At 41.3% G+C, this 24,900-nt stretch overlaps 1 protein-coding gene across 3 annotated transcripts in view; it reads left to right on the plus strand.

Moving 5' to 3' along the window:
* The window catches only part of TBXAS1 (thromboxane A synthase 1), a 156,259-nt gene that overhangs the window by 28,568 nt on the left and 102,791 nt on the right, over positions 1-24,900 (plus strand). For 2 of the 3 annotated variants that reach the window (XM_047096857.1, XM_047096859.1), the window contains exons 2-3: positions 7,250-7,343; positions 9,977-10,029. In XM_047096857.1, the coding sequence (XP_046952813.1) occupies positions 7,250-7,343; positions 9,977-10,029 (147 nt within the window). Of the gene's footprint in view, positions 1-5,666; positions 5,760-7,249; positions 7,344-9,976; positions 10,030-24,900 lie in introns of all 3 variants that reach the window. The other variant, XM_047096858.1, reaches the window with a different exon arrangement.

Consider the following 24,900-nt stretch of genomic DNA (forward strand, 5'->3'; position numbering starts at 1 on the left):
AGAAGACATAGTTGAGAATTCTGAGTAAGAGATGGGTAAGAAACACAAGTGAGGCTTTTAGATAGACAAAATATATCTCTCATCATGATCATCAGTTCATTAGTATCTGTTATTACTATACCTTTGGTTTCTAATAAACCTGCCTTTGTTCTCAGCATATTCTCTGTGTGTTCTCATGTGGTGGCTTATCCACAACATCCTAGCCTAGAGGATGGAAAGGAACAGGTTAGTGGAGTTAGTGGATACCAGCACCTGTTTGAAATGTGGCAGACCTGGTTTTCATTCTGACTCAATTGCTTAGCAGCACTTAAGTGCCTTCTGTAACCTCCTTATGACTTAATTTCCAAATCAGTAATGTGAAAATAATATTGATTTCTACCTTTATATGACTTATATGATCGTATGTCTGTATAAATGTATTTTTCTTGTGTTGTGACAAAGCTGTTGTCAGGCTAATGACTGAAATGAGTAGGCTTTTGTGGTTTTTACATTACTAGGGAAAGTATCAGTCAGATACTTATGTATTTATTCAGTACTCATTTATTTTCTTTTCCCCTAGAGGAGTGAGGACTTTAAGCAGTTCCCTTTTCTGGGTCTTTTGGAACAAATTATAAGGAATTTTACTTAGTAAATCTTATAGGTAAGGCTGGGCAGAAATGAAAAACAATAGGAAAGTCTTATAATTCAAAAATACTTCCCTCTGAGTTTTGCTTGTGTCCATCTTATAGCACATTTTATATTCAAAAGTTCCCTGTTAGAATGGAACTATCAGACAATGAAAGCACTACATTTCAGAATGTGTGGGATGCAGGTAAAGAAGCATTTAGAGGAGGATTTACAGCCTTAAATGCATTTATTTTTTTTAAATACTAAAAATAAGTGAATTACAATTATTAACTTAAAAAACTAAAACAGATAAACAAAACCCAAAGAAACAAAGAACAAAGAGTAAACCCAAAGAAAACAGAAGGTGGACCATAATAAAAAATGCTAAACAAATAGTGAAATAGAAAACAAACAAACAAAAAACTAGAAAGGATCAATAAAAGCAAAACTTGGTGCTTTGAAAAGATTAATAAGATAGATAAGCCTATATAGCAAGACTAACTAAGAAAAACTTTTCTAAGCAAATGAGGAATAGAAAAAAAATGTCCTTAACCCAATAAAGGATATCTGTAAAAAATCTGCAGCAAAATCTCACTCTTGAGTTTGAAACATTAGACACATTCCTATAATCAAGAATATGAAAAAGATGCTCTCTTTTATTGCTTCTTTTAAACACTGTACTAGAGGTCCCAGCCAATGTAATAAGAAAATAAAATGAAAAGTGAAACAAAATGATTAGAAAGAAATAGAACTGATATTATTTGCATAAAACATGATTGTCAGCATAAGAAATCAGATATCCCACATGTAAATCCCACAGAACTAACAAGAAAATTTAGAAGGATCACTGATTACAAGATTGGCATAAAAAACAGTGTTCCTACACATCAGCAATATCAATAACCAACATATGTAAATGGCAAAGAGATATTCTTGTGCATAAAATTATAAAATGTTACTGAAGGACAGAGACAACAGAATCAATGGAGAGATATAATACATCCATAGGTGAGAATACTCAATGTTGTAATAATGTTGATACTCTATAAATTTAATGCAATTCCAATAAAAAAAAATCTCAGCAGACTAGTTCATCAAACTAGACTAGTTAATTCTAAAACTAATATGAGTAAGATATTAAAAAGTAATACAGAATTGTAATAGTTAAAATAGTGAGGCATTGCCATAAGCCAGACAAATGGATCAAAATAGAACCAGGCACCTCTAGTACTAAGGAGTGTGATAGAGGCGGCACTACAAATCAGTGGGGAAAGGTGGGTGGGACAGCAAGCACACTGTCTCATTGCCAAACCTTTATAGGGATGTGCTCGGCATTAGGGCAGGATTATTTTACCAGGGTCCCAGTGACATGCCTCTTCTAATGAGCCACCTCTCATTATAGAACCTGACTCAACACTCTGATGATTGATTTGGCTTCTCAAGTACTAGGAGGGGAGGGGCTCTGAGGAGGGACATCAGATTCCTGTTCCTGGAAAAGGATACCTACTCTGACAGATTAGTAAATGAACATTCTGGTTTGTAGGTTGTATCTTAGTAGATAATCTAACTACTACTAATGGAGACATGAATGTGCACTAGATGGTTTCCAGCCCTGAGGACAAGCTGAGAGCATGGTCTTGGGGCAGCGGGTTCTGGGAGAGGGGACTGACCACGAAGATGCTGAACAGAGATGAGGTGCTAACAGGGGACCTGGGGTGACCTCATCTAGAAACTCAGTATTTCTAAGGAGCTCCTGCCAGGAGGCACGGCTGATGCAATTTCTACTTACAGTTTCTGTAGTATTAATGGGGCAAGGAAGGAGAAGGAAACAATTTAAAGTCAACTAACCAGCCTGTAGAGAGTTATTTTCTTAAAAAAAAAAAAAAAACAACAAAAACCTATTCAGAATTCATCTGCTTATCTTCGTTTCCCTACCCAAATGTGTGCTTGGAGTCAACCTACAGTCACCCATCAATGACTGCTCATTTTCCAATTAATTATTTAACCAGTTGGTGTGGCACAATTATGCCTGCCACCTGGATCAGCTATGGTAGTAATGAGGGGAGAAGGGAAGAATTTCAAAGGTGGGAGATATTTTTGAAATTAGAGAAAAAGAGATGGCAAAATATTCTCATTCTCTCTCTCTTCCCCGCCCCCCATAATCCAAGAAATGCAGACATCAAGATACATTGATGTGTCTAAAAAAGGGGGGAAAATTTTATGAGAGCATTTGGTGAAATGGATACACTGCCAGTGAGACTCACTGGGACAAACTTCCTGGAAAGCATTGTGTACCAATATTTGAATCCGGTCACTCATGGATTTCAGGTCTAGAAAAGCTTGATGCATAAAGTGCTAGAAAAGGTTGATGCACAGAGATATTCGTTGTAGTAACAGACCTTAAATCAGCTAAAAAAAATCAAGAACACCCTAAATATTTACCAATAAGAATAATTTAGTAAATTATGATATGTCCACAAGAGGAATATTCTGCAGCCATAAAAATAATATTCACAGGCACCTGAGTGGCTCAGTCGGTTAGGCATCTGACTCTTGATTTTGGTTCAGGTGATGATCCCAGGGTCGTGAGATTGGGATGCACATAGGGTTCCATGCTGAGCATGGAACCTGCTTAAGATTCTCTCTCTTTCCATCTGCCCCTCTCCCCTGCTCATGCTCTTTCTCTCAATCTCTCTTTTTAAAATAAATTAATAACATTTTCAAAAAATAATATTCATAAAGGATTAATAATACAGAGATTTCTTCCCTTATATCAAGTTTAAAAGTAGAAATATAGAGAAATAGAGATAGGAAAACATTATAGAGAATGTAATCTCAAAAACAGAAAAAAATCCTCACAGAAAAAACTAGAAAGAATTACAGTAAAATGAAAGTAGGCTTTGTCTAATAGTTGTAGTGGTTTTTTTGCCCAAATCTCTGTCAAAGTTGGCAAACACTCTGCTCCCGTGTCTTAAAACCTTTTGAGAAGGCAACAATTTAAGGCCTTGTTTCTAATGTTTCCAATGTGGCCACAATTTTAATGGAATCGCTGGCAAGTCCTCTGATGGCCATACATGTCACAAGCATCGAGTAACCATGACAAAGGGCTTTTCTTCTCCAAAGAGCAGGACAGGTGGGGTTACCTGGCTTCACTGGAGAATCACGATTTTTATCCCAGGAGATGTGTTATTTGCCAAAGGAATATTTCAGCATTTCAAAAACACATCAACAGACCTGAATCTCACCAAGTAGAAATTCTTCAATAGTAATGTTGAGAACATAATGGATGAACCAAGTTGCTAGCGGTTCCCGGAAGCACACAAGAGAGAAACCACGTCTTCTGTGGCTGCTTAAGATATTCAGTGAGGGAAATCCTGGAGGGCAGGCCATCACTTGACTGTCTTCTCTTGCTCCAAACCTCAATCAGCTTGACTATCTCTTTCATACATGATTCATCAAAATATTTCCTCAATTTATCGCAAGTGACTTCTTTGGCTAACCAAAAGGCTGACCACTTTTGTGGAATCCATCAAGAAAGGGCTTTGTCTCGGGGAAAATGAAATACTGGGGAACTTCTAGACTTTAGAAATTGAATCTTATTTTGAACATGATTCATATTATTCAATTTATTTTGAGAAGGTGTAGTAGAAGACACACCCCTGGCAGTGCAGGAATTTGTGTGCTATAGCAAGAAATGACTGTTTCAGTTGTGAAATGAAACCAGAGAAGGGTATCTAAGGTTACTATATATACTTTTTGATGTCATTTTCCAACTTAAGTATCCTTAAGGTAAACAATGATAGATGTCCATCATCATAAGGGATGTTTTTATTAATTCCCATCAAAGACAAGAATACTACAATATGGCGGCTGCATGACAACTGCATACTACTTGCTTTTCACAGTAGCATCCCAGGCCACCTGCACTTTTTTGATGGCACAGGACCTAATGGCACAATTTGACATAAAAAAGAAATGTCCTTCATGGTGACAATTTTTAGAGTAGCAGGAGGAGATTTTTTTAAAGATATTTTTTTCATTGATTCTCTGAAACTCATTCATGGGTATTCTTGGTGTATCAGTTTCCTAAGGCTGCCATAACAAAGTACCACAAACTGAGCTTAAAACACCAGGAATTCATTGTCTCACAGTTCTGGAAGCCAGACCCTGAAATTATGGTTTTTGCAAGGCTATGCTCCCTCTGAAACCTATAAAGGGGTATCCTTTCTGGCCTCTTCCTAGCTTCTGGTGGTTTGCTGTCCATCTTTGGTGTTCCCTGGCTTGTAGTTGTGTTAACTCCAATCTCTGCCTTTGTTGTCAGATGGAATTCTCCCCGTGTCTCCATGTCTTCACGTGGCCGTCCTTTTGTAAGGACACCAGCCATAAGGATTAGAGTTCCACTCTACTTGGGTATGATCTGATCTTAACTAATCACATTAGCGACCACTCTATCTCTAAATAAGATCATATTCTGAGGTACCAGGGGTTAGGACTTCAACTATTCTTTTTTGGGGGTGACACGATTCAACCCATAACAGCTAGGGTCCATGGATTGTCCAGAGAGTGTGTTGAGACAGACAGAGGGCAGCATGAGGACCCTGGGACCAGGAAGGATGAAACAAGGATGCAGAGAAGGAAGTGAAAGCAAGACAAATGGAACTCACTTTGCAATTTTGCCCAGCAGTCTGGTGCCAGTGATCCTTCCCTGTTGATTCTGGTACGAGGACTCTGGTTACTAATGGCAACTTTTGGCCAATTCCCAGCTGAAGAGGCCCAAGTCTATACTTGGAGTACACGTTGCAAAGTGACGTTTATGGTTATGTCCAGAACATTCTCTGCTGATGCCATATGTTTGAAAATGTCTGAATTTTGTGCAGAGACACACAAGCAGTATTTTTGTAAGTGGAGTTACATAATTAGGGCATGGACTTGCATAATAATTAGCACGTGTAATTAGGCACAGACTTCTTGTCCTTTAATTAGACAATCAAGACATCTAATTAAAAAATTAAGATGTAATTACGTGGCCCAAGATCTACATATCTCTTTCTACCCATTAGAGATCACATTTAGAAAATAATTCACAAAAACTGATAGAGAAATGAAGATAGAAGCCAGATTCAAGGATGCTGAGGGAAGTGTTAAGTGCACTGGTAAGTCTTCTTTGGTTTTTCCTCTTTGGGGTGAGGGGAATTATTTAAAATATCCTAGTCTACTTGAACGAATAACTTTTGCACACTATGCTGTTGACCTTTCGTACACAAGCTAATGAAGAGGAATGATGGCCTGACTGATCCGTGTAATTCACACGTGGCTCTTAAGTGCGGCCTGTAATCACACTTGAACATGGACTTACATGTGATGTCCTGGGAACTCATTCAAACCCAGTAATGCAGCCAGATGGTGGAAAACTTCTTCCCATTCTTGGTTCTCCCTTGTGACTACTTTGAAAGTAGACCCATTGCTCAGAGTAACATAAACCAGCACTTAAGCTGGGTTGTCCTTTCCCTGAATTTCTGAATATTTGATGAAAAATTTGTATTTTAAGTGCTTCTTGTTGGACTACAGGTGGGAAGGGGGAAGGTCAGAGACTACCACGAACATTCCATCTTTCTAATGATAAGTGAATGATTTTTAGAGCAGCATTTTGCTCGTCTAAATTCTAGTACTCCCAGGAAGCTTGGCTGTAATGATATGTTCTAAATTTTTCCTTGCTCCTGAATTGAGATTTGGCTGACCTCTGCATGATGCTAAACACCCAGTTTGACTCATTAATTTTTCTGAACTAACTGAACTTTTGACCTAATTGGCTGGCTGATTAGGGATTTTAGCCATATGTCCAGGTTTTTCTAAGCCAGTTCTGACTTAAACTGTGTTATCCCTCTGTTCCCATAAACTGGTGAGATATCCTAGTAATTCCAATGTTTTGACAGCTACGCTGCACTTCTCAGACTGCTGCTTTCTCCTAGAAAGTGGCACAGAAATCTGTCGGGCCACGTTTCCTGATTTTTGGTTAAGAAAATATGCTTCCCATATGGTTTCAGGACATGAAAACAAAGACATAAAGGGGTTATAAGCAGTTGGAGATGAGGTCTTATCTCCATGGTGTGTTCTCTCCCTCCTGGTTTTTATTCTTCTCTATTAGTCCATGCAATGTGATGAGGGACAAATTATGTGCAGGGGTCAGTTTTGACCAGGAAAACACAAATTTGCACAGGGAACTTATTTTTGCCATTGTTACTTTTTTTTTTTTTTCTCTGCTTTGCCTTCTGATAATTGTCCATGGTAGATGTAGAGACAAAGGAACTGAACTGGGGAGAGGTACATTTTTAAAAATAATGTATTGATGGAAACTTTAGGTGGGGAAGGGGCATTTAGACCACACCATCACCTTGTCTTCTAACTGTGACATTTTAGGATTCCTCAATCTCCAGCCTGTCACTCAATCAGGAGGAATTTCCTGGGTTCTATTCCACTCACTCATCTCTATGTCTCTACCTCTTTGGTCCTTAGACACTGTCAACCAGAAACCACTCCTTCCACCCTTCCCTGAGGAGAGCTCAGTAATTCTGTTTCCTAACAGGGCCAACGTATGAATGACAACTTCAGGTCCTTGGTTTTTAAATTTTGCTTTTCCCCTCAGGTACTCCACATCAGCGTTTTCAAGACTGGAGAAGCTGGGCATCAGACACCCCAAGCCTTCTCCTTTTGTTGGAAACTTGGCATTTTTCCGCCAGGTAAGTGAAGCCTTCCATTGTCTTCCAGCATAAGATATGCTGAGCCCAGGGCAACTTTACCCATGAAGCACTGCTCCCATCTACATCGCCTACACTGGGGTGGTCTATATGTGAAGGCGCTGTGTGTTGAGTCCTCCCCTACTGAACGAATTCTCACATGATGACAACAATCCATTGTTTATTACTCATCAGCACGCAGTGAGTCCTGTCACCCATTCATTCATCCATTCACCCCAAAACCCATTGACTGAGTGTCTAAATGTGCCAGGGCCTGGGATATGGAAGAAGCAGAAGTTACTTCTTCCCTTGAGTACACACATAAAATCATGGTGTTAAACATGAGATAGGATGTACCCTAGGGTTTGACTGGGCAAGAGAGATGGTAGCTGTGGTGTCTCTCAGAGGAGAGGGAGATCTGTCAGGGCTAGAATCACACTGGAGGACTTCCTAGAGAAGGAGGTCCTGCAGGAACAATAGTCACAAAGACAAGAACACAAACCAGGTGGGGAGCAACGATGTGTGTGATCTCACTTAAATGAAAAACAAGGCACAGCTTGACGAGCAGCCTGGACTTACTAAAAGCTGAAGATGGGGGAGCACTAGGGGAAGCAGCTGTGTGAGACAGCAATGGGTTGGCTGGCTGGCTAGTGTGCTACCATTTTCAAGCAGGAGAGGGACCTTGAAGTAAAGGGTGACTCTGCAGGGAGGAAGATTTAGGTTAAGTCTAGGTGAATCGGTGAGGGCTTGGCCCAGGTGGTCCGTGTGAAAAAAGAAGGACATTGGGGGCAAAGTTAGTGACTCCTGGAATGAATTGGGTGTAGAGGATTCAAGGTAAATGAGCTAAGTGCCTCTAAGTGTTGAGCCAGGTTAATAGGGAGAACGGCCATGAGTTGACAGAAATAGAAGGTCAGGAAGGCAGCTGGTTCAGGGAGATACCCTTGGCCAGAATGACATGCAAGTCGATATGTCCAGTAGTCATTTGTAGATACAGCCCCAGGACTCTATTCTGTTTTCCCTCATTGGGTTTTCTCAGAAGCCACATGGTTTAATCTGCGAACTCATGGCTGTGTTGCCACCAGCCCCAACATCAGGAGCCGACAGGTCCTGCGTGTGAAGGGCCGCTGAGCCAGAGACAGGAAGGGCTAAGTGTGGGCCAATCCTGATCATATCTGTTCAACATGTCTCTAGCATTTCCCCACCCCTACCCTCAGAAAGGCTGGCCCTCAACACCAGACAGATAACAATAGCTATTTCTGTCCTTTTCCCTCCTCCTTTCTTTTCTCTTCCTTTTTGTCCCTTTCTCTGTCCAATGTTCTTTTCACTCTTTATTGTTGTTGTTCTGCTCTTCTTCGGGTTTTAAATACCTTCTCCTCGTCTCTGTCTTGGGGGGATGTTCACAATGTGAAGCCTGCAAATAGCGATCTTATCAAGGCTTCCTGTGAGTTCTTGAAGCAAGTGTGAAGAAATTTCTGAGAGTCAAAATAGAACAACACACTGGATAGGAAATTAAAGTAAATAAATTTCACCTATTTCAGGGGGTGGGGGGAATGATCAGTTGCATTCAGTTGAGTAATTTAGTACTAACATTTTTGAGGAAAAAAAAATAGTATAACCGTCCATGTGAAGAGAACACTGTGCTCCTGCCTCTGGTTAATTTCCACATATGCTCCTTTTCAGCTCAGCATCCTTGTATGTGCAAACCTTGCCAAGTTCTCTCCAGAACATAGTAATTTCAGCGACTATTTTTATATTCATAGAAGCTTTCTTTGATATATGGCAAGCTTAGACTGCGAAAGTCTATGTAATAAGAATGAGATGTGTTTCCATTAAGGATATCCACCTCTTCCCCCCTTCCCCTTCCCTACCCACCACGTGTCTCCCTGTGTACTCCATTCCCACAACACAGGGATCTGTGTGACATCTCCATCCCTTCACCCCTACAGCTCCTCTGTGTATATTTGCACACACACTCCATCCCTACAACACTACTGCATCCCTACAGCACAATGGATCTGGCACCTTCTGACCCTCCACCCCACGTGTAACTCTAAGTATACTCGTTCCCTGCTATGAAACATGTCTAATGTTTAGTCCTACTTAGGGTATCAAGTTACTCTAAGGTTCTTATTAGTCCTATATCAAGTTACCCTAAGGTTCTTATGTTTTGACTCTGTTGGTCTTAGTTAAAAATTGGATGAGGATCATGATAATTCAGAACTTGTGATAATTTGGATAGATTCAGCAGGCGTTTACACATATAGTGGCTGTCAAGAGAGGCTTTGCCAAAATTAATAATAATATAAACCAAACTGCCAAGGGGAATGTTAACATAGTTGAGAAAGCAAACGGTTTTCAAATATTTTAGAAGCAATTATACACAAATACTTTAAGTACAGATGATCTCTTCTGTCCATTAAAGCAGAACTGACCGAGATTTTTCCTCAGCAATATATTTTTTTAAGGCTACCCGTTTATTCTAATACTTCAAAGTACTTGAAAGCAATATAACTTCAATTCTTTTTTATTGTTTACGTAATTGTGTTCTCACAGTTCCAGACTTTTTTCCTGAATCAATTTGAATACTCAAAATTTTGTTTAATCTTATCCTTACTATAGTGCTGTGTTTTCTGCAGGGTTTCTGGGAAAGCCAAATGGAGCTCAGAAAGCTACACGGACCTCTGTGTGGGTAAGAGGGAACCTCACTCTTCTACCTCAATTTCTGCATGTTCTGATAAGGAAGTAATAACCAAAATGGTGATGTTGCATGTGTTTAGATCTTTCAAGAATCCACAAAGAGAGTGCCTGGCAGTACAGATAAGGCACTGAGAGGAGGCCCCAGGTTTGCCCAAGGGGGCCCCATCCTAGGCTGAAAGAATACCATTTCCCAGCCTTTAAGACCCTGGGGGTCTTGACCATCTCTCACCACTGCTGCAATCGGACACACTGGTCCTGTGCCTCAGTCCCATGTGCCTTAATAACCCATGACTGGTCTTCTCAAGAACTTACCTAAACCTTACTTGGACCTGTTTTGTTCAACTGTTTGTTGACCATGTTTTGTTCAGCATGCTGTCAGCTGTACGACCATATAATCTACCATCCAATACAGTACTGTATTGAACGTGAAAGGGGGTGCTGTTAATAATTACCCCAGGACAACAGTGGAAACTGAGACTGTCCTGGATATATTGGGACATATGGCCACCATAGTTTTCAGCCATGTAAAGTAATAGAGTCTCTCTTTTTTCCTTGAAGTTTCCCTTTTTATGCCTCTGAGTGTGCTCCTTCTTTAAAAAAATAAAATAAAATTCCAGAATCTGGTGAACAAACATATGTTCATATCATTTACTCTATTCAAGATTTGACAGACTCGAATCATATTGATTCTCAACATGTGTCTTTCCACACTGGAGCCCTAATCATTTTAGTCTGTTTTCACATCATTCCTCCTCAGCCACTGGGTGATTTTTCCCAGCTCCTTCTCCAGACCTCCAGGTCTGTGATCACCTTTTTAGGTGCAGTGAAGTTCTGTTCCTAATGTACATGCTAATGGGGGTCCAGTGGTTTGTGAATTCTTCTGTCCATGGGACCCATGGATCCCATCGTTCTCCCGGGGGTGATTTTCAAAAGAGATTGACTTGTACTCTGTGGAAATAAACCTACCCTGGAGAGCCACAGTTTTAGCCAAGTTGTTCTCTCTGCTGTTTCGTTTGTTATGTAATCCTGCAAAAGTGATAAATGAAGATGTCATACTAGATGTTCTCTGTATTAGTCTGTTATTGCTGCATTACAAACCCATCTAAAATGCAGGGACTTCAACAACCAATTATTGTTCACCACGTTGCAAAGGCGTGGTCAGAATAGATTGATGTAAACTACACTTGGTTGAGCTTAACTGGGCTTTCTAGTGAATCTGCCAGGCCTCTGGGTAGGTAAGCTCATTTAGGACAGGCTCTTCTCGAGGTGAAGGCAAACATTCAGGAAAGAAAACCTAACAGCACAAGAACATTTAACGTTTCTGCCGCATCATGTCTGCTAACATCCTATTGGCCAAATCACGTTAGATAGCCAAACTCAAAATCAGGGGAGGGAGCACACTCTGTGGTGAGGCCAAAGCAAGTCACTTGGCCAAGACTGACACTGATGGGGCAGGGACGTGGCACGTATCTTTCAATAATAAGCAACTCTACCTCTTTAAGATCCCTTTTAGCTTGGTCTTTACTTACTTTTTTTTTTTTTTTTTTTTTTAAGTGCATTGCTTCTTGCTTTAAGCATGATAGATATTCAATAAAGGCTAGGGGACTGACCCGTTTACCTTTCTCTTACTCTGGTGCTGTTCCATGGCTTTTTAAAAGTTCTCAGTCCAGGTCTAATAGTGTCATTCTGTGGCTGACTTGCCAGTGACCTTGGGGACTGTCCCATACATTTCTGAGCCATAGCATTGATTCAGAATGACAGTAGCTTCCCTGGAAGTAGGAAAAGGCCTCCCGCAGTTTGAATTCTAGGAATCACTTCCCTTGAGCACTTCTTGTGCAGATTTCCAGAGAAGAGCACATGGGTGTTTTAACATAATTTTAAAATGTCAGATAAAGAGTTTATAACTAGTGGGTGGTGTGGTGTGCATGTCTGTATATGAGAGAGAGAGGAAGAGAGAGAGAGGGAATTAGTTTCCTTGACAAGATATTCAATCAACCCCACCCCCCAACTTTAAGTTAACACTACTTATCCTTTTCATTTCAAGAAAACTTAAAGAGAATGACTTCAAATTGTAGAGATCGAAATCGCAGTATCATCTCTACTCTTTGTTCCCACCTCTGGTAAAAAGGGGAAGAAAGAAAGGTGATGGCATACTTTCTTCCTACAAAGCTATCAACCTTTTCTGCTTTAGAAAAAAAAGACGAGTCATAAAATGCTGACTTGTTGTTAAACATGTCCCTTCCTGGATTTGGAGGCAATACAGTGGTGGGCAAAGTCCTGACTGAGCTCTGTAATCCGGATGAGACTCCGTGTGCTCACCTTTTACAACAAAAGGGATGAACTAGCCTATATTTAAGGTCCATTCTAGCCCTAAAAATGATCTTGTGACTGCTTAAGTTTTAGCAAAATAATTTCCCTGGTTGGGAATGTCGAGGATGAACTATGTTCAATGAAAGATCCTTCCTTTATACAGTGATTTGGTTTAAGTTATATTGATTTTTAGACTACCTTTAGTTTTTAAGCAGATATTATCAAGACCAGATTGGTCCTCTTAAAAATTGGAATGATAGCCTGATTCACCATTTGACAAAGGAAACCCCACACTGTTGACACCAAATAGAGACGCACTATGTCATTAGATGGCAGGATAGTACTAAATGTTGGAAGGAACATGGCAGAGAGGACGTCCTCTCTGCTCTGGAATTGAACACCAAATATGGGGATTATTATGCTTATTACGTGGTTGTTATCATAGCAACTCAGTCAGAGAAAGGGTCCCCAAACTGAAGATGGGCTCCTTATCTACTTTCCCTCCCACTCACTGCCATGGGGAAGATACTGCTAGAGAAGCTTTCTGCCAAGAAGGGCTGACAACATCACTGTTTATTATCACCACCACCACCACCACCACCAAGAACAAAATGTCTTTACCAAGTATCTAATTATGTAGCCTGCTTTGCCATACTCTGTGCAGATAAAACTACACATGTAGTCTCTGCCTTCTTTGAACTTGAATATAAAGCAGATGGACTGGCATGCATACCTATACAGCTCTTATTCACAAAACTTGATTAGAATTCTTTTGAATTGCACAGAGTTGACAACATAATAGGAAGAGAGCGAGGCTTTACTGCTTTAGATAACCTTGAGTCGATTAATGGTTACTGGTTATCTTCTTCAGTCTGAGCATGAGCCCCAAGTTGGATTTATATTCCTTCCCAACTCCTAAAAGAATGGTATCAACATAATCCCTATACATTTGTGATTGGATATAAACAGGATGGAGATTATTTTCCCTTCTAATTTGTAACTGACTTTATAATCCAGTGGATGACAGCCTTTATTATGCTATTACTATTAATTACTTATAAATACTTACAGCACCTTAAGTTCAGCTCATTTGCAACTCCTAAAGGCTCCTATCTAAAGCTTCTTATCCCTCATACCATCCCTCTTGTAAATAATAGTACTGTCACTTTTCTTTTAGTTAACCTCATCCCCATTTCTTCTTGCCCTCACATCACTTTGATCTTGATTTCTGGTATAAACTTAGCTACCCCTTGGATTTTCATGCTTCTTGGCATCCATCACCTATGCCCCTCCATTTGATTAGTGGCCCCTCATTCTTGTATCCCTTTATCAAGCCAGATTTGTTAAATGATCTCATATATTCTCATTAGAACATTAAGTTGTAAGTAGGCAGGCATGCGCATTGTACATAACTCATAAAGTACAAACAAGTATACAGAAAAAAGTAAAACTGACTCCCACCTTGGACCCTTAGCCACTCCTCAGAAGCAACCTCTGTTATCAATTTCTTAATACCCAGATGGATAATATATGATTGATGTTGTTCTTTATCTTGCTTTTTTCATTAATGATATTTGTGAAATTGTCCCATTTTAATACATTCATTCTTGTTAAATGCTATTCTATTTTTTAAGGATTCCATTGTACGGATGTATCCTAATTTTAAAAACCAGTTCTCTGTTGATGAATAACTTTTGTTCTTATAAACAATACTGCAGGTAATATTCTTGTATATACACCATTGCTGTCTTGTGTAAGTATGTCTGTAGGATAAATTCCTAGAACAAATTATTAGATCAAAGATTATCTACATTAAAAAAATAGGTTTATTCTCTTTTTTTAAAGTTTATTTATTTATTTTGAGAGAGATAGAGATAGCACGAGTTGGGGAAGGCAGAGAGAGAGGAGAGAGGAGAGAGGAGAGAGGAGAGAGGAAAGAGAGAGAGAGAGAGAGAGAATATCCCAAGCAGGCTCCATGCCGCCAGTGTAGAGCCCTGATGGAGGGTTCAGATGCTTGAAGCCACGAGATCATGACCTGAGCCCAAACCAACAGTCAGACCCTCAACTGACTGAGCCACGCAGGTGTCCCAAAGATCATCTACATTTTTAAATTTTATTTTAAATTGCTCTGTCCAGGAGTTGTATCAATTTACATTCTCATAAATAAGTGTATGAGAACACCTGGTTCTCTCATGTGATTACCATTAAAATATGGTGGTCATGGTTTTATATCTTTATCATGTGATGGTAGTTTTGATTTCTGTTTTCCTAATTGTGAGCAAGCCTCAATATGTTTTCATATGTTTAAAATCCATTGTATTTTGTTTTCTATAGAATTCTTTGCTACCTTTCTATCAGGTTAGAGATCTTCTCCCTATTTATTTGTAGAAGCTCTTTATATATTAAAGAAAATAGCCCTTTACATCTAATATACATTGCAAATATTTCCTCCTTTATATTAACTTTGTTTATTGTGCATTTTTGCAATCAGAAAACATTTTTTTTCTTCAATTTAATCACTTTTTATGATGTCTACATTTTGTATCTTTTTTTTCCAACGTTTATTTATTTTTAAGACAGAGAGAGACAGAGCATGAACGGGGGAGGGGCAGAGAGAGAGGGAGACACAGAATCGGAAACAGGCTCCAGGCTCTGAGCCATCAGCCCAGAGCCTGATGCGGGGCTCGAACTCCCGGACCGCGAGATCGTGACCTGGCTGAAGTCGGACGCTTAACCGACTGCGCCACCCAGGCGCCCCTACATTTTGTATCTTACTCAGACATTTTTTTAACTTCTACTTTTCTAGTGTTTTTTATTTTAATTTTAAAATTTTAGATATTTAAGGGGCACCTGGGTGGCTCAGTCGGTTGAGTGTCCAACTCTTGGTTTTGGCTCAGGTCATAATCTCACGGTTTGTGAGTTCGAGCCCCATGTCAGGCTTTGCACAGCTGGCGCTTGGGATTCTCTCTCTCTCCCCCTCTCTCTGCCCCTCCGCTGCTCACACACACACACTCTCTCTCTCTCTCTCTCAAAATAAATAAACAAACTTAAAAAATTTTAGTTATTTAGTACATCGGGCATTTATTTGAGGGGAAGGACAGGAGTAGGCATTCACCTTTATTTTTTTTGGATGGTCGTGTTCCATCTGGAAATTCATTTTTTTTCCAACTGACATGAATGTCCTTTTTATCATTTATTAGCTCTCATATATATATTTCTGACTTCTGTGCCCCATTCTGCCTGATCACTTGCCGTGCTACATCAAATAACCTCGTTTGGATATCATGCATGTAGCACCTTGTGGTACCTAGCAGCAGTAGAGTGTTCTAAGAGCATCTTTGCAAGTCTCAGACTCTGAAGCAATCCACCTCTCAGGGAACCTTGGGTCCCTGGACTGAAAAAAAAAATCAATTTAGCAAGCAAATAAGACTTTGGTTAAAAAGACTTGGCACTTAGATAGAAGATTCAGGCCCACAGGAGATCAAGCTGTCTCATATGTGTCCAACTTGGAGGTTTTTAGCAGTGTTTTTATTTAATTAGCTAACACACATGAACTAATAGCACCTTGTCACCAGGCAGTGAAGAAGTTGAGAACTTTAGGATACATATGGAAAAGCAATGAAAACAATAAGGTCATTTCAATATTTTTTTAAGCTCAGATTCCATTGTGCCATCCATTAGAAGAGTGTGTGCTTCGGAAGTGAGTGCCATCCAAAAACTTCTCGCCATCATGCTTGTATACTATTTAGGTGCGGATGAAAGGGCAGAGCCGAGATGGTTTGCTTTAATTCAGTCATATGGCTGGGTCATCAACGTGTGGGACATTTGCTGGCCCACTCCCCTAGATCAGAGTTAGAGGGCTCTGAAAGACTCAGCCCTCTTGCACCCTTGTGCCTCCCGGTTGGTCTCTAAGAAGACACAAGACACTTGAACACACTGGGCTTGAAGATGTGGCAGAGGATGGGGTGGGGTGGAAACTATTGCTCTGTTCAAGAAAATACAAGCATTCAGACTCACACTGGGCAAGTGATACGGGGCGATTGTTCTCATTTTTAAGCTGGACTGAGCTCAATAGAATCATAGATGGTGAAGAATGGCAGGATTCAGGTGGGAAAGAAGGCACAGTTGCAGAAAAGCCATATAGGTGCTGATGCACAGGAGTCAAACAGTGAAGTTTCTGCCACTGATTTGGAGTGTGTGCCTCACAATGAGACTCATTTAGATGTTTGACCTAAAAATGTGACTCCATTTTAAGAGGAATCAATGAGAATGAAGACTACAATGACCACCGAGAAAACACGGTATCCCTGAAGCCCTGGAATTAAGCACAGAAATCCTCAACTATATTTACATTACTGGCCATGAGGCCAGACTAGGGGGCAAAATTTGGGTCTCCTAGCTTGGTAAAAGTTGAGTCTTTCACAAAAATGTGGAAAAAAAAGCTTAGAATCACCACTTCCAAGCAAGATGAGTCTGAAAGCAAAATTAATATGAGACCCAATGATCTGTATGCAATAACTATTGGCCATCATTCAGCGAGTTAAATATCCATACTCTCACTGATCACAATAGATTAATCGCTAACACTCAGCCTGTAAGGGCCCACTTTTAAATGAGCACTTACACTGGTATTGCATTTTTGGGGGGAGTGCATTATTTTATAAAAATGAATACTCTGGTATAATTGGCTGGTGTTTTTTTTTTCTAGGAGACTTCTAAGAGAAGGAAGAAAATTGTCAGTAGGAAAGTATGTGACAATTATCACCACTCGAAACTTGTAGCCCAATAGGTAGAATTATCAAAGGAACAATTGTCCTAAGATAACTAGGCAATCTGGACCAAAAAGGACAGAAGAGGGGTGCCTGGGTGCTTCAGTCGGTTAAGCGTCCAACTCCTGATTTTGTCTCAGGTTATGATCTCACGGTACATGGGTTGAAATTCTCTCTTTCCCTCTCTCCCTCTGAAAATAAATAAACTTAAAAAAAAGAGGAAAAGGACAGAAGAATTCTATTAGCATCTCACTTCTCTTGAATAACCTTGAGTAGACTCTTCACCTCTCCTATCCCTATCTTGGTCTTTTGTCAGACCGAATGGTGAATTACTACAAAGCTTCCATTCTTCCTTGTAGTTTCAGATCACCTTTTATTTTAGTCTTCATCCAAAGACCCTTCTAAAGTTTACCCATTTATTTCTGGACTTGTAATCTCTTCTTTAAAAAAAATTTTTTTAATATTTATTTATTTTTGGGAGACAGACACAGTGCAAGCAGGGGAGGGGAGGAGAGAGAGACAGGGAGACACAGAATCTGAAGCAGGCTCCAGGCTCTGAGCTGTCAGCACAGAGCCTGATGTGGGGCTCGAACCCACGAAGCGTGGAATCATGACCTGGGCCAAAGTTGGACACTTAATTGGCTGAGCCATCCAGGTGCCTCTTGGACTTGTAATCTCTTCTTTTACCCACTATTTCGCACCATTTCCTTTCCCCTGTTCTTATTCAATGACCACCTGTAGGTGGTAGTTGCTGTAGGACTACTACTGTGCACATCTTTGTGACCAACACTCCTAAAGATCAAGAACCTATGTTAATTCCTCTTCCTTGGGTGGAAAAAACATCAAACAGAGCATGCCAACTTACAATAGAAAATGGGAGTTCAAATGCCAGCTCGACTCTCCTATCTACCACTGGTTAGCTTAATGGATTTAGGCCACTCTCCCTGCTTCTCAAAGCCCCAGTTTTCTCAAAATAAAATGAGGGATGTGGACTTCAACACTTTGTTTAATTATGAGCCTCAGTGAATTATATATTTTACATTGTGGTCCAGGATACACACACACACACACACACACACACACACACACACACACACACACACCTGAAATAAAAGTCTTACAAAAGAAGATCTAATTTACTGTAAGATCCACACTGAACTATTCTATTATTTCATGAAAAAAAAATTCAAGGTGGTCACAACTCTCTAAATCGGTTTTATAACCACTAGTAAGTCAAGACGAGCAATTTGAAAAGCAAAGGGCCAGATGATGCCTGAAGCCCTTTGCTTGATGGCTCAACCCCAAGAGTCTGCAATTGAAAACTTTTTTTTAAATGTAATGTTTATTTATTTTTGAGAGAGAGAGAGAGAGAGCAAGCTGGGGAGGGTAGAGAGAGAGGAAGACACAGAATCTATGAAGCAGGCTCCAGGCTCTGAGCTGTCTGCACAGAGCCCGACATGGGGCTCAAACTCATGAATCACGAGATCATGACCTGAGCTGAAGTCGAATGCTTAACTGACTGAGCCACCCAGGTGCCCCAGTAATTGAACATTTTTATAAGCCCCTGTTTTTGTGGTGGTTTAAGACTCTGGGAAATCTCTGACCAGATCGGCAGCTGAAGTAGAATGTAAGCCGAAACCGTTCCTCTGAAAACGGGGCTCCGGTCCCTGACTGTAGAACCAGGGCCAGCACTGGCTGCCCAAGAGCACCTTCCTTCTTTAAAATCACAAGTTCAGGCATTGTTAAAATTACTTCCCAGTTTTAACACAGAATCTTTCAAGCTAAAAAAGCTTAACAATATATCGGTTGACAATTTAAAACATCTCTCGTGAAGATTTTTGCACTGAGGATAAATACCTAAGTAATTTATGCAAAAATCCTGTCTTAGCTTGTTATGGCCATCATTGCTTACTTCTAGTGGATAGGGCAGCAGAGGGAATGGCCTAGAAACTGGAAGTGGCCCCATTCACTGGGGTGTCCAGGTATGGAAAACTGACCAGGCTGTTGGTGTTGATAGCAGGGTCCAGCTGATGAGCAAAGCACCATGTTTAAAGGGTAAGAAATCAGCAGTTCCCCATTCTAGCGAACACTGGCCATCGTGGACAGTTCAGGAGAACGTTGCCCACAGAGAAGGTGTCAGTTGGACAGTAATCAGGCCAGCAAGCAGGAGTCAAGAAGGCCTGTCAGTGGACAGTAGGGCCCAACGAGGGGGTGTTCTGGGAGTCTGGCAGGAGGCATGCAGCAGCTCAGGGGGAGAGGTGTGGGGACAAATCATGTACAGGCACTCAGTCCTAAGACTGGGAGCATGATGTGAGGCCCAGGATGCAGAAACCAGACCCAACCCTGTTATCAGCTGGGGGCAAAAGATCTATCCTGGCTGGAACAGATCAAGGTTGAGGATGCTGGGGGTTGTTCCACTTCAGGGGACAGGCTGGACTGCAGGTGGGGAATGAGCACTTGACTGGGGAGAGTGCAGGGTCTCAGAGACAGGGAAGTCAGCCTTAGATTTTCAGTTTCACATTCCTTGACATATGTTTCTGAAATCTACCACTATAGCAGGTTCAAGGTAGAAGGGAGCTCATTCTCCATCCAATATGGCATCAACAACTTCTTTACCTCCCTGATAACGGCCCTGCACAAATGCGCCCCCAAAGAACAGAACATCTCAGATCGAAATTGCATAAAACCTCTATTTCAAGCTGATATTTTCAAATAATAAATTCCATATTTAATTGAATTGTACCTGCAACAAATCCAAGTTGTTCAACCCAAAATGCAAAATAGAATTATGTAACCTAGCCATGAATCACTGTGGCATTTGCCAAGGCATTCTCCCATCTGGAAGCAGGTCCAGATAGCACATGGCATTACGCATACCTCTTCTGTCAAGAACTGTTTTGCACAGATAATCTCAAAAATTGCACACACTTACCCAATTCTTATGGCTCGCAACCCTAATTAATTGAGAATGCAAATAGCATTCCTATTCTGTCCAAAAAGAAGAGTGACAAACCATCTTTGATCTCAAGATTTTAAAGAAGTTATTATTCAATACAAAGGAGCAACTAATTCCCGATTCACACAGAACTTAAAGTTCCTCTTTATCGTTATTTTGGGAGCAGAGAAACTTTTTTCAAGTTCTTGGAACACTTGAATGATTAAAAAAAAAACAACAGTTTTAAATCTTGTTACTCATGTAGGGCAAAAGGCAAAGGCATCTAAATAACTAATAAGTCTAGATACATACTACAAACTTTCACACAAACAAAAATCACATATCATCACACACATTTGAAATTCTACTAAATTTTGAACTATCAGATTTTGTCTTTAAAATGGACCATACTCTTTTTTCTTCCACGGGACTCTTAAAATCTTTTAGAGTTTGGGTTATTTACTATGCATTCCGATTATTCCTGGTCAGTCTTATGTGTAACACTTCCACAGCTGTGCACACGAAGTAATTCCTAGCAAGGGACTTCCAGGTTTTATGATGCCTGCATGCCTGGGGCACACCATAGCAACTTAATTACTAAAATAGGTTCCCTGATTATTGTTTGCATCTCAAGACCATGCCCCTAACAGCTTCTCCCCCATCACACCCCAAAACTGCAAGAATTTTGCAACCTATTATACAAAGTTTTCCACTCTGAGTAAGGTTCTGGGTGTATTGGCCTATTTACAAAGGCCTCACTCTCTGGCATGTTCTTCGGGCTCCCCACATTAACCACTAAGGAGGCACTGTTAGCAGATGATGCTATTTTTGCCTCTGTTTAAAGAGGAACTTATAACCTTTGCCCTGGGCCTTTGGCTGGTGGATGGCCCATTACCACGTGTTAGGTGGACGTGGTGAGTGTGGTCTTTTGTGTTACAACATTTGCCAGCACTGCCTGATACTACTCGGGCCATAGAGGACGTGGGCATACAAGTATTGATCAAGACTACTGCCTTTCCCAACAGGACCCTTGGGGAAGGAAAGCCAGGTCCTCTCGGGGTCACCCTCCTCCATCTCCTCCATTGCTAATGCAGCGCCCGGTGTATATCAACCACCAGAGAGGCCATCGTTGAGTGGACCTTCCACTGTCCTTTGAAGGGCGTCTGTAACTGTCCAAGTTCTCTTCTCTGATTCACTGCCAGACCACAGGTTTTGTCTTATGACTGACATGGCCACTGGATTTTTCCCAAAGACTCCAGCCTAAAGATTCTTAACTGCTTCCCCAAAGTCTTAGATGACTCTGGTAGAGTTTGGGTTCCTTGGACCATCCCAGTTCCTTGTCCTCCTTAGCCTGCAAGCCCACCATGATGCTTTATCTCCTGAATGGACACTTAGCATCCTGAGCTCTACCCTCCCCCACATCCGTACTTGTTAAGGAGTACCAGGCTTCAGTGTCTGAGACCCCACAACTGACACCCACAGAATAAAGATTCCATCTGACTCAACAGAAAGGGTCATCATGCCTCCACATCCCACGGTTGTGGCATTAATGGGTCCCCTGATCCCTGGTCACATCCAGGTACTGAGGATGGCATATGCATGAAGGACACTTGGCTGGAGGGATTTTTTTTATTTATTGTGCTAAAACACAACACAAAAGTCACCACCCTAATCATTTGTAAGTGTACGGGTCAGTGGCATTAAGTACATTCGCAACCATCGCACCACCCATCTCTAGATGGGTTCTAGATGAACGCTTTTCATCTTGAAAAACGAACTCTGTACCCATTAAACAACAATGCCTCATTCCCCACTTCCTCTAGCCCCTGACAACCACCATTCTACTTTCTGGCTTTATGATTTTGACAGACTTACTTCACTTAGCATAATGTCCTCAGGGTTCACCCATGTTGTAGCATGTGTTGGAATGCCCTTCCTTTTTAGGGCCAAATGATACTTTACTGTATGGACATACACATTCTGTTCATCCACGCATCTGTCTGTGGGCACTGGGGTGGCTTCCACCTTTTGGCTGTTGTGAACAACGCAGCTATGAGCATGGGTGTACAACGTAGCTCTTCGAGACCTCACTTTCAGTTCTTTCAGGGACATACGCAGAAGTAGAACTGCCGAATCACATGCTAATTCTTTTTTTAACTTTTGAGGCACCACCGTACTGTTTGCTGTAGTGACCGCACCATTTTCCATTTGGAGAACATCTTGTGGCAGCGCTTTATTATTCCCTTTAACCATGGCTAAGTGGCCATGACTTCTTGCCTTCAAACCTGGAGCGTGAACTCCTGAAGAGGTTTAAAGTTCTCCTTGTGCTCTGGAATCCAACTGGTCAATGTGAACCACACAATCCTCGTTGGAATGCATGGCCCCAGCCATCTTGCCCTGACTTCCTGTTGACTCTATGCCAGTGAGCACATTCTTTACCAGACTAGCCCTGTTATCAACAAATACTTGAACTGCACCATAAATTCAGTTCGTTTTAATAAATTCCCAGTAGTCCCTCCCGGAGCCCCTTCTCCCCTTATCTCACTCCCTGCCAAACCCTTTACAATTTATGCCTTTGCTTTTCAATTCTGCTTTCAGTTCCCTCCAAGTTTCCTCTTTCCCACCAGGTCATTGTGGCCTTTGTGTCTCATATAAATTTAGTCCTCTGTGACTGGGACTCCTGTTGACTTCTACTTTCTCATTCGCAGGGCCACTTCTCCTCTCCTTGGCACTGGCCCCTCACTATCTGGGCTTTCTACCTGAACTAACTTGTCAAGATCGTGGCCTTGCAATGTGTAGCTTGTTATTTACCCAGCTATGGCAGAGGCCTGTGTTCTGGCTTTGTGATTGTTTACTACTGGGGGAGGCACACTGAAGTTCCCCTTTGTCCCCACAGTCTCTGCACCAAGTGTGCACTCACTGAGAGAGGCTGACTGGCTTCACAGCCATGCACGTCAAGGAGAGACGACAGGTGGCCCGTAGAGAGGAACACACACCCAGATGTAAAAGCTTTGGAGAAAGTGTCAGGGTTTTGGCTGAGATAGAGAAAGGGAGAGTGCAGGCTGAGGATGTGCTAAGCAAATGTGATGTTTGGGGCACTGATGGGGAGTACAACCTTGACAGTGCAGGAGAGGAGACAGACCTAAGCTGTGGTGTTAAGGAAGTCGGTTACTTGAAGGAAGTTGTGTAGAGGTACAGAGTAGAGACAGAAGGCAAGGTGTGTGGGTGGGGGAGGGGTGGGGATGGAATGTACAAACAAACAATCATTCTAATAGCCCAGGTGAGCCATAACAGTGATTTGGGTCATCAGAAATGTAAGGTCTAAAGGAGAAGGAAAATTTTATACAGAAAATGTCATGTAGCAGCAGAACTGAACAACTTGTCCATTCTAAGGAATAAGACACGAGTCCACATTAATCACCAAAGCTGGCTTTGAGTTTGGGAGACAAGATGGCTATTTCCCTCCTACAGAGGAGGGGGAGCATGGCCGAGGGAAAGACAATTCCACCTTTGCCACAATTGGTCGGAGTTTCGGATGAGACATGGGGTCCTGGGTGGCTTAGAAACAAAGCACCTTAAGGATCACCGAGTCACATTAGGAAGGGGACAGGAGGGTGTGGGTCCCAGAATATGCTTGGAATCTGGAGTCTCCGGCCTCCCATCCTTTAACAATCTAATGTGCTGTTTCCCACAGAGCGTCCTTTGGACCATTTCCATGGACAATAATAATTGTTACATGGAAAATAAAAAGGGGGAGTTCCCCCTGGTCAAATGCTAGAAACACTAGGTTAGTCAAAGGAACACAGGTCTCTTTATTGTAGGACTTCTCAGAACCTTTCATGTAATAATGTGCTTGGAACATCTCCAAGTGAGAAATATAGTATGCAGGGTCTATTTGGCCACAGAACTTTTGTTTTGTTTTGTTTTCCAGAATATCTCTTGGGACTAGAATATAGAGAACAGGCTTTGAGAGAAAACACTGATCTAATAAATAGAAGCATTTTAATCCCAACGTATTCCACATAAAAAACAGCCATTGATAAGAATAGCTTACTTCACCATTGTGAATTACCTGTGTTGCAACCAGCAATTACTAATTACCTCCATTTCAAGGTTCTGTGTGTGTGTGTGTGTGTGTATGCGTGTGTGTGTGTGTGCATGTGTGTGTCCATTATGAGACATCGTGGAGAACAGGAAACACACTGCCACATGTTGTGCATGTTTATTTATTCTCTTTTATCCTCATACCTTTCTCTCATTCCCTTTCTCTCTCCAACAGACAACCATACCATTGTCCTTAACACGTACATGTTCTTGCAAACTGTGTGTTTGCATGTATTTTCTTTAGCTAATACCAATGGTAGTGTCCTCATTCCACACTCTGGTTTTTTCACTTAGTGCTATGCTTTGCAGACTGTCATGTCACTGGGCTCCATAGAGTCTGTGGCTTGTAACCACTGCCTGTCCCTCCTCAGGGTGCCCCCACCCATCTTGCCCGTCCACTCTCCTGGAGGGGGGACACCCAATGGCCTCCAGCAAGCCATGCTGCAGTGAGCCTTTCACAGACGCTTTATGGAATTGCGTGCGGATTCTACAGGCATGTATCTTGCTTCTAGTACTGTAAGAGACATATATCTTTGTTCCCTGGGGCCACTTATGTAGTAAATATTAATCCATAACTGTTTTCTGGTGTTCTATCTGGATCTTGTCCTTTCAATACAGTATCTCACGTGACCACCTCAACAACCCTGCGGGTTTGGCTGGGCTGACTGCATTGTCCTCAATTTATATGGAAACATAAGGGACTTTATGACGAGAATAATACATGGTTAGCCAGAGATGTGTGCAG

The sequence above is a fragment of the Lynx rufus genome, unplaced genomic scaffold (genome assembly GCF_022079265.1).
Source record: "Lynx rufus isolate CCGP_SWC_20201006 ecotype Redwood Valley unplaced genomic scaffold, mLynRuf1.p SCAF_4, whole genome shotgun sequence".
In the NCBI taxonomy this organism is placed as follows: Eukaryota; Metazoa; Chordata; class Mammalia; order Carnivora; family Felidae; genus Lynx; species Lynx rufus.